Source organism: Pezoporus wallicus, unplaced genomic scaffold (assembly GCF_028554395.1).
Source record: "Pezoporus wallicus isolate ANWC-B61680 ecotype Strahan unplaced genomic scaffold, APGP_CSIRO_Pwel_v1 contig_14547, whole genome shotgun sequence".
NCBI lineage: Eukaryota > Metazoa > Chordata > Aves > Psittaciformes > Psittacidae > Pezoporus > Pezoporus wallicus.
The window spans coordinates 268,870-282,323 of NW_026639781.1; the positions used below are offsets into that span (position 1 = coordinate 268,870).

The following is a 13,454-nucleotide window of genomic DNA, read 5'->3' on the forward strand; positions in this document are numbered from 1 at the left end:
CAAATAACAGTTAAAACTGTTTCACACTCTGAAACACAGAGAATTTGGGCAATTCAGACAACTGCGTTTTTGAAGTGCTTTAGATTTCAGGGGGAGGTAATTTCTTAATTTAGCTAAACCAGCTTCTCCTCTCCCAAGAGGAAAATCTCCATGCTTGCACCCTGAATGTCCTCAGCGTGCAGAATGAAATTATTTACCAGCTGAAGAAGTATGAATATCAAAAGGTTCATTAAACATTCCAGCTAATTTTCTCTGGTCTGTAAAATTTGGTGGGGAAGAAGGGGTGGATGAAAGGGGTTAGGCTTTTGCATGGTCAGTGCTCAGCTTTCAAAACTGGATGTGGTGTGGAACTAACTTCCATATTACCGGGCCCCTTGAAGGGTGAGGGATTCTCATGTGGGCTCATCAGTAGCTGGAAAAATATTTTTCCTGTGACACTTTGTGCACTTGTTCTGTCTGTTCAAGCTGAGGGTGAGAATTTTCTTCTTGTAATACTTCACTGCTTGGTTTTCAGGTTGTTTTCTTTGGGTTGCTGCCCTTTGTTATTTGAATGAGAGTCATTGATACCTATTTTACTTGCTGATTTTTCTCAGAACCTGGTTTTGTTACTTGCCAATGTCAGTTCTATGTGTGGCTCATGGGATAGATTTCAAGTGCTTGCCGCCTTGCTGGCCTGCCTGCCAGAAATGAGCTCATGCCACAGAAGCTTGCATGTGTCTGCAGGTTCCAGCGCCAGGCACACAAATCCTCTCCCTTTTGCACTGCAGTAGTCATTGGGAAGCCACAGCTTGATGTTAGAGACATCATGTCCATAAGCAAGCACCACAGTACCAACTCCTCATTCTCTTGGTTTCTGCAACTGGCAAAGGGTGTCAAAACTGAACTAGAGCAAGAGAGAGGCCTCAGCAAGGATCCCAGCACCTTTGAAAGAGAGCCAGAAAATACAAGGGGTTTTCAGTGTCTTCGCAAATCACAATTTCATGTTGAAATGAAGCTGCTTCCTAATGGAGGAAGAAAATCTAATGAAATAATATGAAAACAAACCAATTTCTTTTCAGGTCAGTGAAATGTTTCTACTCCCTTAGATTAAAATCTTTTGATTCTCTATTAAAAAAGCCCCAGTATAACAGTCCAGTCAAACAGAAATTATTTAGGATTATCCTGAAATGCTCTCACCTCCCTGCATCTGGGGGATCTGAGGTTCAAACTGGAAAACTCAAGATCTGCACCATTCTAACCACTGTAGATCGAGTGGCAGAAGTACCTGTTCCTGGCTGTGACTGACAAGCTAAAACATTATTTCCATGTATTCAGTCTGTCCATCTGTGAAGCAGAGCTGGTTGAACGATGGTGGGAAATGTTGACTTTGCTCCTCATCTTGAATTCCTGAGCAAGAAGTAGTTGTGAAATGTTTCAGCTTCTACTGTGTGTCTGTCCAGGCACAGTTGCCTCATAGGATCACAATCCAAGAGGGAAAGAGATCATCACAACCTCCTGAAAGATCCCTTGTTACACTGTAAAATACCTAAAGCATGAAGTCATGTGTCCTGAGAAACACTTGGCACATAATCCCACAGACGACAATGAATCTATAGCTGTCCACCTCCTGAAAAACTCCTTTACAGGGCTGGAGACTTTGAGGCTTACTTCTGTCCTGATTGTGGCCTCACAGGACACTTGTGTCCTGCCTTCATCAGGGTGAAGGACATATTCAGCACTTCTGTTCTGGTGGTGGCATTGTTCCACCCTGCCCCTTCAGAAGAACTGGCATCTGAGACTCCAAGTATTTCATTTGAACAAAATAGGTTCTAATCTTTACCAGAAAAATACTACAGAGTTGTGATCTGAGTGGAAATGGAGGCTGTGGGCAGCATGTAGCCTTCACAGAGCCTGAGCTTGGATCTGAGCTTAATACAGCTCAGCTCTTGTGGAGTGAGCTGCCTCTTCTATTTCAGCTGGGCATGTTCACTCTGGAACCCAGTGGTGGAAGGTGTCAGCAGAGGAAAACAAGTTGTAGCCAATGCTAACAGGCATGGAAGATGACCAGTGCTTGTCATGGTGCTGCGCTTACTCTTCTGGGAAAGCACCTTGTTAGAGTGTCTGAAGTGGCAGAGAAATTGCTACTGAGCTTCAGTGTTCCGTCAGTAAAGGAGGCACTTCTGGTGCCTGGCTTGTCCCCCTGGCCTGGAAGTTTTGCTGGCAGCACAGCCGAGGCTCTGTCACTGATGGACACCTTTGAGCACTATCATACAACGAACAGCAGTGTGTGAAGAGGTGTCTGTTTGCTCACTTGCCCATACACTATGTCCATCAAGCAGGAGGCAGAATGGAGTACCGAGCAGGTACCCCAGGCCCTGTAGCAGAAGCTGTCAACATAAACCCGTATGCTTCTTGTCCTTGCCGGTGGTCAAGAATAAAAGCAAAAGGGCACTGAACAGTTACTGAGACAGCAGGTAGCAGATCCGTAATGGTGGCTCTTGTTTTGGCTGCTTTGCCCCTCACTTGTGCTAGCGCAGCCCCCTCGCCCGTCGACCTCATCTTGCTCTGAGCCACCTCCTCCCCCCTCTCCTGCCCCAGCTTATTCCCTGGCCGCTGGAGGTTTTAATATTCAAGCCGTACCTTCCACATGAGCTGTGCTGAAGAGTTGACGTGTCGGAGTTTATTGATATCACATCGGGCTGCGGAGGGCTGTCAGCTGCACATTCAGCCTTGAGCGACCCCCTAAGGTGCGGGCTCTGGCAGCTCTAAAGGAATCTGCACAAAAACGCCTTTTTGTTTTGTCCAAGGTGAGACAATGCGAACAGGGCCCTGCACCAGATGACAGGGCTGATAAAGGACCAAGCGGCGCAGGGATATCTTTCTTTCTTTTCACTCCTTCTTTCAATCCTTCTTTCTGTCACTTGCATTCTCTCCTCCCTATACTTTTCTTTCTTCTCTTTCTTCTCCCGGCTTGGTTAGCAGAGAGCAGCAGAGACAAGCAGAGGGGTTCAGTTGCAGGCGAATGTCACAGTCCAGCTTCTCAACGCATTTTCAGCTGCAGCCGGAGTTGCTGTTGGCCTGCTTGTGGGTCCTTTCCCCTAGGGCTGTTTACAGTCATGTACCTTTGGTGTTTTCTCTGTGGGCTGAAATGAATGTAAAGCTGTGAGTGTGTTAGGGGAAAAAGTACATAGGAGAGGGGTGCAAATAGGAAGAGAAAGTTGGAGGAGCTGGCAGAAGGGCAGTAGAGCAGGAAAAAAATGGAAGTAGCAGTGAAACAAGGGGATTGTGTATATACACATACGTAGTGTGTGTGTATACACATAAGTAAAAAAGCATAAACAGGAAAAGGAAGGAAGCAGAAGAGGGGAAAAGAATCAGATGTTCTCCAGGGATAGCTGCCTTAATGTCTTTTGCTGCATCCCTCTTTTCACACACATAGTAGAGGACAAAGTGAAGGAGGCAAAGTGGCTGCTCGTGCCCACTCTTACACACCTCTCGGCTTCAGGCAGTCGGTTTGACATTCAGATAAATGAAGCAGGGCTTGCAAACAGCAGGAGGAATGTGTTTCTCATGTGTGGTTAAGTGGTCTCTGGTGCCTCATTCTCACGGGCTGGTTTTGCAGGATTGGGAAAGGTTTATGAGGTTAAATTTGTTTATCTTTCCTGAAAGAGTCTTATATTGAAAGGTCTTTAACTTGATGTATCCAGCCAGGGAGGCCCTGGGCTGGAACAGCAGAGGAACTACAGGACAAGATTAAGGGCCATTGGCAGAGCTATATAGGGGTTTAGGATGAAAATAAAAGAGGGTGTTGCAAATTGGGATGGAGGAGCAGTGATAGAGCTGTGCAGGGACCCCAGGGTAAGAATAGCAAGGCAGCTATCGGCCAAGATTGAGATGTGCTGGCAGAGCACATGGGGCCCAGAACTGGAACAGAAGGGGTGGCAGTACTTCAAGTACATGAGTAGAGCTTTGCTGGGACAAAGCCAGGGGGAGCAGAGGTTGTCACAATGAGAAACTGTGAAACCTGGATTTGTGTGCCTTGCTAGGATGCTAGACATCTGAGGTGACATGTCTGTGCACGCATGACGTGCCAAGGAACACGGTGCACCAAGTGGAATCCAGCCTGGATCTGGAGAAAGGTAACTTTTGCTTAGGTATCACCAGCATCTGAGACACAGCTATGGTGCTTCTGTTTAGTCAGCTTTGGGAAAATTAGTAAGAAGTACTGGAATAGATTAGGGATGGAGGATTGGGTCTGGGATGGAAGCCTACATGTTTCTCAGGATGGAAACTGAAGTATAAGGATAAAACTGCCCAGAGGTGCCTGTAATCTGGCCAGAGAAAGTTCCGAGCATCTTTCTTGTGGATTTGAGTGTTATTTGCACAAAGGTGTGTGAATAGTACAATGTCTTTTCTATTACGGTACTGGTACCTCCAGGCACCCTCAGAGGGTGGTTGTAATGCACATGGGGAGCAGTTAGATATTGTATTGTGCTCAGAATGAGGAGGCAAACTGGCGTAACGGGCTCCTGGAGGTTCACCTCCTTACTATAGCAGCCATACATGTTATGTACTCTTGTGCTGGGGGAAAATGGGCATGGCTGAAGCACAGAGTGGGATTACAGCAAGCTGGGCATCACCAGGGTTTCCTTGCACCTCCTTGCTGGTGCTTCAACCTGGTCAATGAATGGCATGAGCTCAGTGGGTGAGGGTCAGGGACTTGAGCTCAGAGGCTGCTTGCTGGGTTTGGGCTGTACCTTATCACTGCTAAGGACCTCTGCCAGGAACAGTGCTGAAACAAAACACAGAGCTAAAGATGTACATTTAGTTTTTCCCTTTGGTCAGTCACCAGCCTCCTCTCCTCCTTCTTACCTGGGTAAATGCCTGGCTTTGTACATTGCAGGCCAGGAAATCTGTCATGGCTTTACCTGCTTCTTTAACTTTTCAATCAAGGACGTTACCAAAGGATGAGATTCCCCACCTTTAATGCCAGCAGGCTTCCAGCATCCTGGGTATTATACTTACATATATACTCTACTATATGTACTTATGCCCAGTTCTCCTGCACAGCTCATACCCTTGAGTGGGACGAGTTTGTGTTGCTCTGTCAACTTTCTTATGTCTATGAGAAATCTCTTTAAGGGAACTGGAAAGGTGAAGCTGAAAAGGGCAGAAAGCAAAAAAGGGAAAGTAAACAGTCCTTCTCCCTGCATCTTTATCCCCCTGTGTATCCCAGCTGGTCTCCCTTTGCTTCCCAGTTTTGGGAGCACTATTGATGCCTCTCTAACGCCATCGTTTCCATTCAAGTAGAGGAGCCAGCAAGCCCCTGCGGTCCCTCTCGTGCAGGCCTCTGCTGGATCCTGCGCCTGCCACAAGCACGCGGCTATGAATATTGAAGTGAAAAAGGGGCCTTTTATGGACTTCACAGATGTGCTGGGGAGTTGGGGCAGGCCTCATTACCTCGGGGTTCTTTAAAAGGCCAAACAAAAGCCAGAAGAAAGAGTGTGAGGGGTGGAGGGGGCAGGGAGGCGAGAACTAGAAAAAAGTTGAAAGAAAAGAAAAGAGGACTGGAGTTGATGGATATTCCATCTGTTTATGTTCAGGCCAGTGCTGGGAATTAACAAAGGCTGTTGGAGACATAGGCTCTCTTTTGCTCTCCCTCCCTCCCCATCTTCCTCCAAATGTTCTGGATGATTTGGTTTTGTTCACTCCTCGCAAGGAACAGAATATGTTGTGTTTTTGTGACCATGTGTCTTTGCGTGGGGGCACTGCAGCTGGTACCTACACTGCCAGACTCTGATTTGCGTTAGGATTTGCTGGGGCCCTGATGTCTCTTACTACTTTCACATGCAGAGTAGAGGGAGCCTCTGGGGCCAGATCCTTCCACCAAGATAAATGAGTCCAGCTTCTTGGCTTTTACCAGACCTTCACTGCTGTGTGTCAGCAAAGGAGTTTCCTTGGTCTATATGCATGGATTTTGAAAGAGCATCTGGTTAGGGATGCAGTTCCTCCTTCTTTGTGGGTTTGGAAAAGCCTTCATCTCGTTTAGCTTTTCAGCTTCAAGGCAGAGGTATGTTCCCAGCCTGAATAGTTACCTGGAATGGCTGCAGTTGATGGAGGAATGCAGAGTGTGCTGTTGGATATGTCTTCACTCAGTACAAGTCCTCATATTGGCAAGAGGCTTCTGCTGATGGATGACTGTTCCAAGGAAAACAGGGTCTCTCTAGCTTTTTCTTTCCAGAATCTTGCAGTGCTCCACTTGTGGTTATGCCTATGGGCCTGGTGAAAACTGAGCCCAAAAGGGTAAAGTACTAGTCCAAGAAGATGTAGGGATCTCTATAGTGAAAAATGGAGGAGAATTTTGGAGCTCTGTGCATCCAAACTGGCACTCAAACCAAAGAGGAATCGATACTCTTTTGTTTAGAGGCATATATATGCATTTCATGGCCAAGTGCCAGGTGAGATACTCCTGTATAAGAGTATTCTTAAAAGCCTCAACCCAGTCCATGAGTTATGAAGCAAATTCTGGCAGAGCTGCGAGGGAAGGGTTTGGGTGAGCACTCAGAGAGGTAGGACAACCAGAAGCAGCTAAAACCTAACGTTGCACCACCTTTGAGTCTGCAAGCCCAGCATGTGAAGTTGGGCCTCCTCCTGGGTCAACCTTTGGGATTCAGACATGGAGAAATCACTGGCTTCGTCATTCCAAGCTAGAACAGGTTGAGTTGTTCTAACTGTGGTCATCTTGTCAGCCGGCCATGTCCCATCACACATGCTTGCATACCTTTTGCATTCGCTCCCTTTTCATCCCTTAAAACTTCTGACTTTCTCCTCCTCCTCCTGCAGCTTCTCCTTCCACATATGATCTTGCTCATTTGGGAAATATCTTGCCATGAGGGAATTATCCAGCTGTGAAACACTTCTCTCTTTGACCCCCCCTCCCTTTCTGTATCCACCCCAGACAGACAGACACACACTGTCACTTCCTCCCTTCTCAAGAGCATCAGATCCACTGTGAGTATTATTCTCAGGTTGTACAGCCCATAGTGGACATTACCTCAGCCAGTCCTTTGGTTACAGCTGGCCAGTTCAGTGCCTGAATAAACCCAAATACAATAGAACCCCCCCAAACCTTTCTCTTGGAAGGCCTCACACTAATGCTTTGCTGAACACTGCAGTCCCCAGCTGAGCTATAAATGACTTTTTCATTTTCCTAGGCCTGCTCCCTGGTCTGTTTGGTATTCAAGGGCACCCCACCAACAGGCACTATCATTCTGCTTGGCCCGAATTACTTGATTAAAACGCATATCAACTATTATGGGATTGGTTTTCTGCTGCTGCTCCACACCACGGCCCTCTAAACTATGTTAAACTGTAATACAGCTGCGCAGGCACGAGCAAATGCTGGAGAATGGGGAGTTTACAGGTTGGAAAGGGGAGGGGGGGGGAAATGCAAGCTTTATGCTATGTGCTGGGTCGATTATTGGTTTTCTTGTGGCTGGGAATGTGCTTGGATGGCGGGGGGAAGGGGACACAAGATGAATCTGAAACACTTGGTCCCCTTTGCAGTCCTACCTGCTGTTGAATAGGTTTGGTGGCGAGCAGGGGTTATTCTGCACACACCCCTGCACCTTTCTCTCATTGTGAACTCAGGGCTTCATCCTGTTCCAAAAAGAGAGGGAAAAGGGTGCTCTGGTTTTCCTGGTGGGAAGCAAAATCAAGGCAATGCAATTCTGTGCCTGCAACGCTGCCACCGAGTCGCCCTTCTCACATAGTCTTGTTTGCATTTTGATGGGTTTTGTTTGCTCTCTGCCAGAGGGAAAAGCACATACTAAGAAGTGAGGGAGAGTTTCAGCTTTTGCTTCTGAAGCTGCTGACTGGCAGGTCCAGCACAGGAGGCATGAGCTGTGCGTAAATGGCTGTGTCTTAGTGATCCTCGTTCATCTCACATGCTTCCAAGGGGAGTAGGAAGTGTGAGGTGTGCAGTCCCACCCTTCCTGCTCCACACATGTGCTATAGCTGAGGCCAGTGGCAAGGATCTCACCTCTAATAGATCTTATTATCTTATAAGGCACCCACAATCAGGAGATACTTTCCCCTGCCTCCTGCTATGTGGCTCCATTTATTAAGGCAGTGTCAGGCAGCAGAAGAGTCCCATGGCAGGTGAATCCTGCCCTTTTCGGGGTCTTTAATTATCCTTCAGCATAAAGTAACCTGAAGTTATTTTGTCTACTTGAAGTTCATGTACACATGGGACTGGCAAAACATGCACACATGTGCATGTTGGGGCCACCAAGCAGGACAGCTTTGGTGGAGGGAGAGTGTTGTGAAGCCGGAAGGACCTGGTGTGGGGCTGTGCTGTGGCTCAGATCTTGCTGGTACCTTCAGAGTGAGTCTAACTTCTCTCATGCCATTAAATCCAAGTTCCCCTGGGGCTGTATTAACTCCCCAACCAGTCACCTCCAGATCTGGTTTCTGTTGCTCCAGCAGTATATGGGTAAGTTTGCTAGAGCCAGTTGCAGTACAAAAGGTACACTTCTGTTGAAGCCATTCTCAAAACTGTTCCCTTCCCCCTCTTCATCTCTCCCCTCCAACACACATTTAATTTTTAGGATGGTGCAGCTGGAAGCAAGAGAGAGAGAGAGAGGAAATGAGATGAGAAATACTGAAGGAGAGAACGTGCAGCTCCCCTTTAGCCTCTGACAAAATCCGAGCCCCACTTTAATGAATGCGTTTTCATGTCTGGTCCTGTCTGCCAATCCTTCCAGACGGCACCAAGGTGCTTCAAGACAAGGCAGCAGGTCCTTGTAGAGCATCAAGGGCTCAGTCTGAGCCTGGAGGGTCGTCTTGTGGCCGATTCCACCTAATCCTGTTGATTAATTTAACTCCAGGGCTAAGAGGCGCCCAGAAGCACTGAATGGAGGTGGAGAGGAGAAAGGCAGAGGGGGAGGAAGGGAGATAGAGGAGGGAAGGGAATGAGGAGAGGCACAACACGTCCAGGCCATAATTAGGGAGAGTTTTTCTTGTCCTTTCCTCAAGCTCCAGTCTACTTATATTTCTTTCAAACCCCTCCGGAGAGCGCTGCCCAGCTCTTACTAATTGTACCCCCATCTGAACGGGGAGCATTATCCAGGAATGTGAGTTTGTGGGCCATAATTTACACATTTCCTCATGCTAGAATGGGTCCCAGGACAAGCCTGGGCTCATAGTTGTCACCTCTCCTGTGCCATCCTGCACATGTGCTCTGCCTGCGCTCGTTTCCAGGCGGAGAAGAGAAACATTTTGCTTTATTCAGTTTTCCCCGGCTCATCCTCACTGAAGATGTGAGACTTGACACTGATCCATGCAAACCTTCAGCAAGTCTCTTCACACCGTTGTCTCTTACCCCTTGCACAAGCTGCGCTGTATCTCTGCTCCAGGAAGGTGTCTGTACATTTGAATAGCCCCCCCTCCCTCCGAACAGAGGGAAGAGCTTACGGATTTTCACACTGGCAGCTTTGCTTTCATTCCCATAATGAAGCTTTCATCTCTGTTTTTAAGAGTATTGCAAAGAGATCTGAGCACTTTGGGGGCTGCTTTCTGAGCTACAGAGCAGTTAACACTGAATAATAAAGATGGAATTGCTCTAAAAGAAACAAAATGTAGTGAGATCAGTGCACATGGCCTGTAATGCACACACTTTGCGCTTAGTTTTTCCTTTCCCTCTTCTTGCCCTGCCGTGAGATTTTCCCTTTCATTCAGCTCTCCATTCTGTTCTTTTCTGTCAGTCTTTAGCCAGTATCATATCCTAGGGGAGCTGTTTCCCATCCTTCATCACAATGAGGGGTTGGTAAGCCACACAAGAAGCTGCTGCTAGCTATTTCTTCACCTTCCTATTTACAGGGTGTTCATTGCTGTCCGTGCTGAGTCAGTGTAAAACACTACCAGCTCATGCTAATGGTTATTTCTATGGCAAATAGCCCTGTTGTGTTGGAGGCTCCAAACTGGGATTCACCCCCTGCTCATGCTGAGGGCAGTTTTTCACACAGGGATGTGTGGCAAAAACTGGTGGATGAATCCCCTTGGATTTGCCTACTGCAGGAGTCTCCTTGAGTTACTGCTGCAGCTTTGTGAACCTTCCAGTTGCACAGAAACTCCGTGGCGATGATGGCAATGGTTTGTCCAGCAGATTTCAGCTGTTTAGGAATGGAAAAGACCTGTTAGATCCTCGAGTTGCATCATAGGTAGGTAAGAGAGACTGTCCCCTGATAGTAGGGGATGTGTTAGATAATAGGCTCATACTTCAGCGTGTCTCAGCTGAAAGACTTTCTCTATTTAATGAATCTGTGTCTGACAGCAGCAGCTGCACTGTACTGAGACCAGCTGGGTCCACACATACCCTGGGATTTTGCTTGCTCTCTTGGTTTCACCTTTGTAGTCGGGTTCTTGGAGCCTTGGACTTGGCACGAGGAGCTGTGGCTGCTTTTCCCAGCTTTGCTCCTGACTCACAGGGTGACCGTAGGTGGGTGACTTCCTCCATCCCTGCCACGGTTGTGAAATGGAGATAATGCCAGTTGGGAGCTGTCTGGATAGAGAAGTTTTCATTGCAAGCTTTGGCTCTCTACCCTTTTAACCCTGTAGCCAGCACAGTTACCAGTGCTGCTGTGAGTAGGATGGGTTATTGCTTATGACGATCAGTTGTCCTCTCCCAGAACTTTGTGGCCAAATCAGGGATCTTTACTTAGGAGCATAAAGCTACTGAAGAAAGTTTGGCTGTTTTCCCTTCCAGACCTTTGCAGCAAAGAAGTGAAGTGGGGGAGATAAAACATATTATAGATCCTTATCTAGACTTTTCTTCACTTGGGGAGGTGGTGGATCCCAGGCTTGCTGTGTGAGCAGTTGGACCAAAGGAGCAGATGAGCTGCAGGTAGATGGTACATCATTGCTATCAGGTGGCCAGAAGGGGTGAGATCTTGGTCATTTTGACATCGCTGTCACAATGGGACTTGCCAAGCAGTTTGGGGCTTTGTTGCATGAGGTGTGAAAATGCCATAAAGGACAGTTCCTGTGCTGAGGAGCTCACAGGCTGAAAGTTGCTGCTAAGCATGCATACTAACTACATGAAATGTGTGTTATCCGTAAAGAAACATGCTCAGCTATAGTTAAATTACATTTAACTTAGTGCATTTTCCTTCCCCTTCCTCATACCAGCCTTTTCCCATCGTGACCTGAACCCACTGCTCTCCTTACTTCTTTTCATATCAAATATTTCCAGACAAAATAGTAATTAAACCGCTAATAGTGACTGAAGTGATTAACTTAAAGAAATTTACTGTATGCTATAGTTTTCCAGATGTGCTTTTGCACAGCATGGGACTCGAAGGTCCAGATGTGCTTGTACTTGCCCTGAATCATCTGGGACCCAGATGTGAAGGGCTGATGTTTTCAAGTGCAGATGTTCCTTTTACACCACTTGGGACTCTGGACCTTCCCTGAAAATGGATGTGACCCAGAAGCTGGTGTAGGAACAAATTTCTGCTACATAGAGTAAACCTGTCTTTAAACCATGGGACAGGGGATGCTTCTTTGAAGTCAGCAGTGACTTTCTCACTGACTTCAATGAGAGAGAAAAGGTTCTTCATCTGAAAAGATGAACATGTGTAAAGACCCTTTGTATTGTTAAACCAGAGGTAGAAGGGAAAACCTCTTAAGATGATGTGTTTCCCCCAAAACAAGCAACTCTGCAGCAGTTTTTCTGCCTCTAGCTCTACTGTAGTTATCAGAATCCTGCCACTGCATCCTCCCCATGAAGCCCCAAGCCATAAAAGCATTTTTGTGCTGCAGTGAGCTGAAGGCGATGGCATTTTGTGGGGATCTCAGGATAAACAAGTGAGCTCCGATGGGATATTTGGCTCAGCCTCCTCAAACTGCTGCCACTCCGGAGCAGCTGTTGGGGAAGTCACAGCTGCTGTTCCCAGCTCTGAAGAGAGAAAGGCAGATTTTTGGATGATGATAGTATAGAGAAAGACAAAAGAGAGGGCTGAAAACCCTATTAGTAACTTTAGGAAAGTTGTTCATCAAGAAGAACTTACAAACCTGGCTTTAATCCTGAATTAGCAAAGGTTTACCCCGAAGGAAAACTGACTTCTCTGTGAGTGCAATGTTTAACTACATTCTGGCTCTTGGTCTGGCTCTGAAAGACACAGTCAAGCCTGGTAGGGAAAAGAAGTAAGTGCGCATTTAATGAGTCTCCTATTTTCATGAGAGAAGGAAAAGGCGACCGAGGCCACATGTCTCACCTAGCTGAAAAGCTTCATGTATCACATTCTTCCTTCTCTGCCATGAACCGGTGGCACATTTTTCACTGTCCTGAAGGCAGACATAAAGTTTTGGCCTGGCTGAGATCCTCCATAGATCAACATCTGCACTGCAGGGAGCCAAGAGCCTCACATCTTTGAAACCCAAGCTTTGCTCCATGAGAGGCCCCTGGCAAACACTGGAGTCCCAGCTAACACTGGTCTCAGTGTGGCCCCTCTCAAATCCACTGGGTCTGACTGTAGACTTGGTGAATACCAATGGGGTGCCTTTATCTCCAGAAACAAGCAAAAATAGAGCAAAACTGGGCTTACTCATCCTAGCCATAGCTATTCAGTTCTGATTTTCATAGGTTGTCTTTTTACAATGTAGGGGAAACATAATAGTAGGAACCTACAGAAATAGCCTAAAGCTTGTAGATGTGTTGCACAGAGCAGAGTATTTGCTTTGATGGACCCCACCACAGTAGAACTGAGATTGCTGGGCTGCTTAGCTCTTCCAACAGCCTTTCTCCACGTGGCTTTTACGCATGCAAACCTCATCTCCTGCTTCTTTCCCACCCCAGGTAACAGGCTGGATGAAGGCTCTGATGTTGAATCCGAACCAGACCTGCCTTTGAAGCGCAAGCAACGCCGCAGCCGAACCACTTTCACCGCTGAGCAGCTGGAGGAGCTGGAGAAGGCCTTTGAGAGAACCCATTACCCAGACATCTACACACGGGAGGAGCTAGCTCAGAGAACCAAGCTCACCGAGGCCCGAGTTCAGGTAAGGCCTAGAGCAAGTCTGCCTGGTGGCACAGCTTCTTGTGTACCTCGGGGAAGGAGATGGTAGTGCTGAGGGTGTTGAAAGGTGATAACGTGGACACACTTCTCTAGAGCCACGTCCACAAGGATCTGAGACTTAAATCCAGTTCTGCACATTCCCACGTTCACATGGACTTGCAGGTAATGCCATTTGGATTTGGCCTGTTGCAGAGGTACCAGCTGGAGGGTTTCCATCCAGGTTGGGACCACGAGCCAAACTTTCCCTTGCTTGGCAAGGCGTTGAACTCTCTGTTTGCTGTTGGAGCAAATCTCTCCATTTGCCTAGGAGGAAGCAGTGCGTGTGAATGTTTGGTGTTTTAAGAGAAATCACACCATTTTCTAGCCTTGCCCAGGGGAGCAGCTCAGATTTTGCAAAGTTTG

General features: G+C 47.3%; 1 protein-coding gene across 7 annotated transcripts in view; it reads left to right on the forward strand.

Annotated features, from left to right (window-relative positions):
- Positions 1–13,454, forward strand: part of PAX7 (paired box 7) — a 99,308-nt gene that overhangs the window by 35,279 nt on the left and 50,575 nt on the right. For all 7 annotated transcript variants that reach the window (XM_057416256.1, XM_057416260.1, XM_057416258.1 and 4 more), the window contains exon 6: positions 12,836–13,035. In XM_057416256.1, coding sequence (XP_057272239.1) covers positions 12,836–13,035 — 200 coding nt within the window. The remainder of the gene's footprint in view (positions 1–12,835; positions 13,036–13,454) is intronic.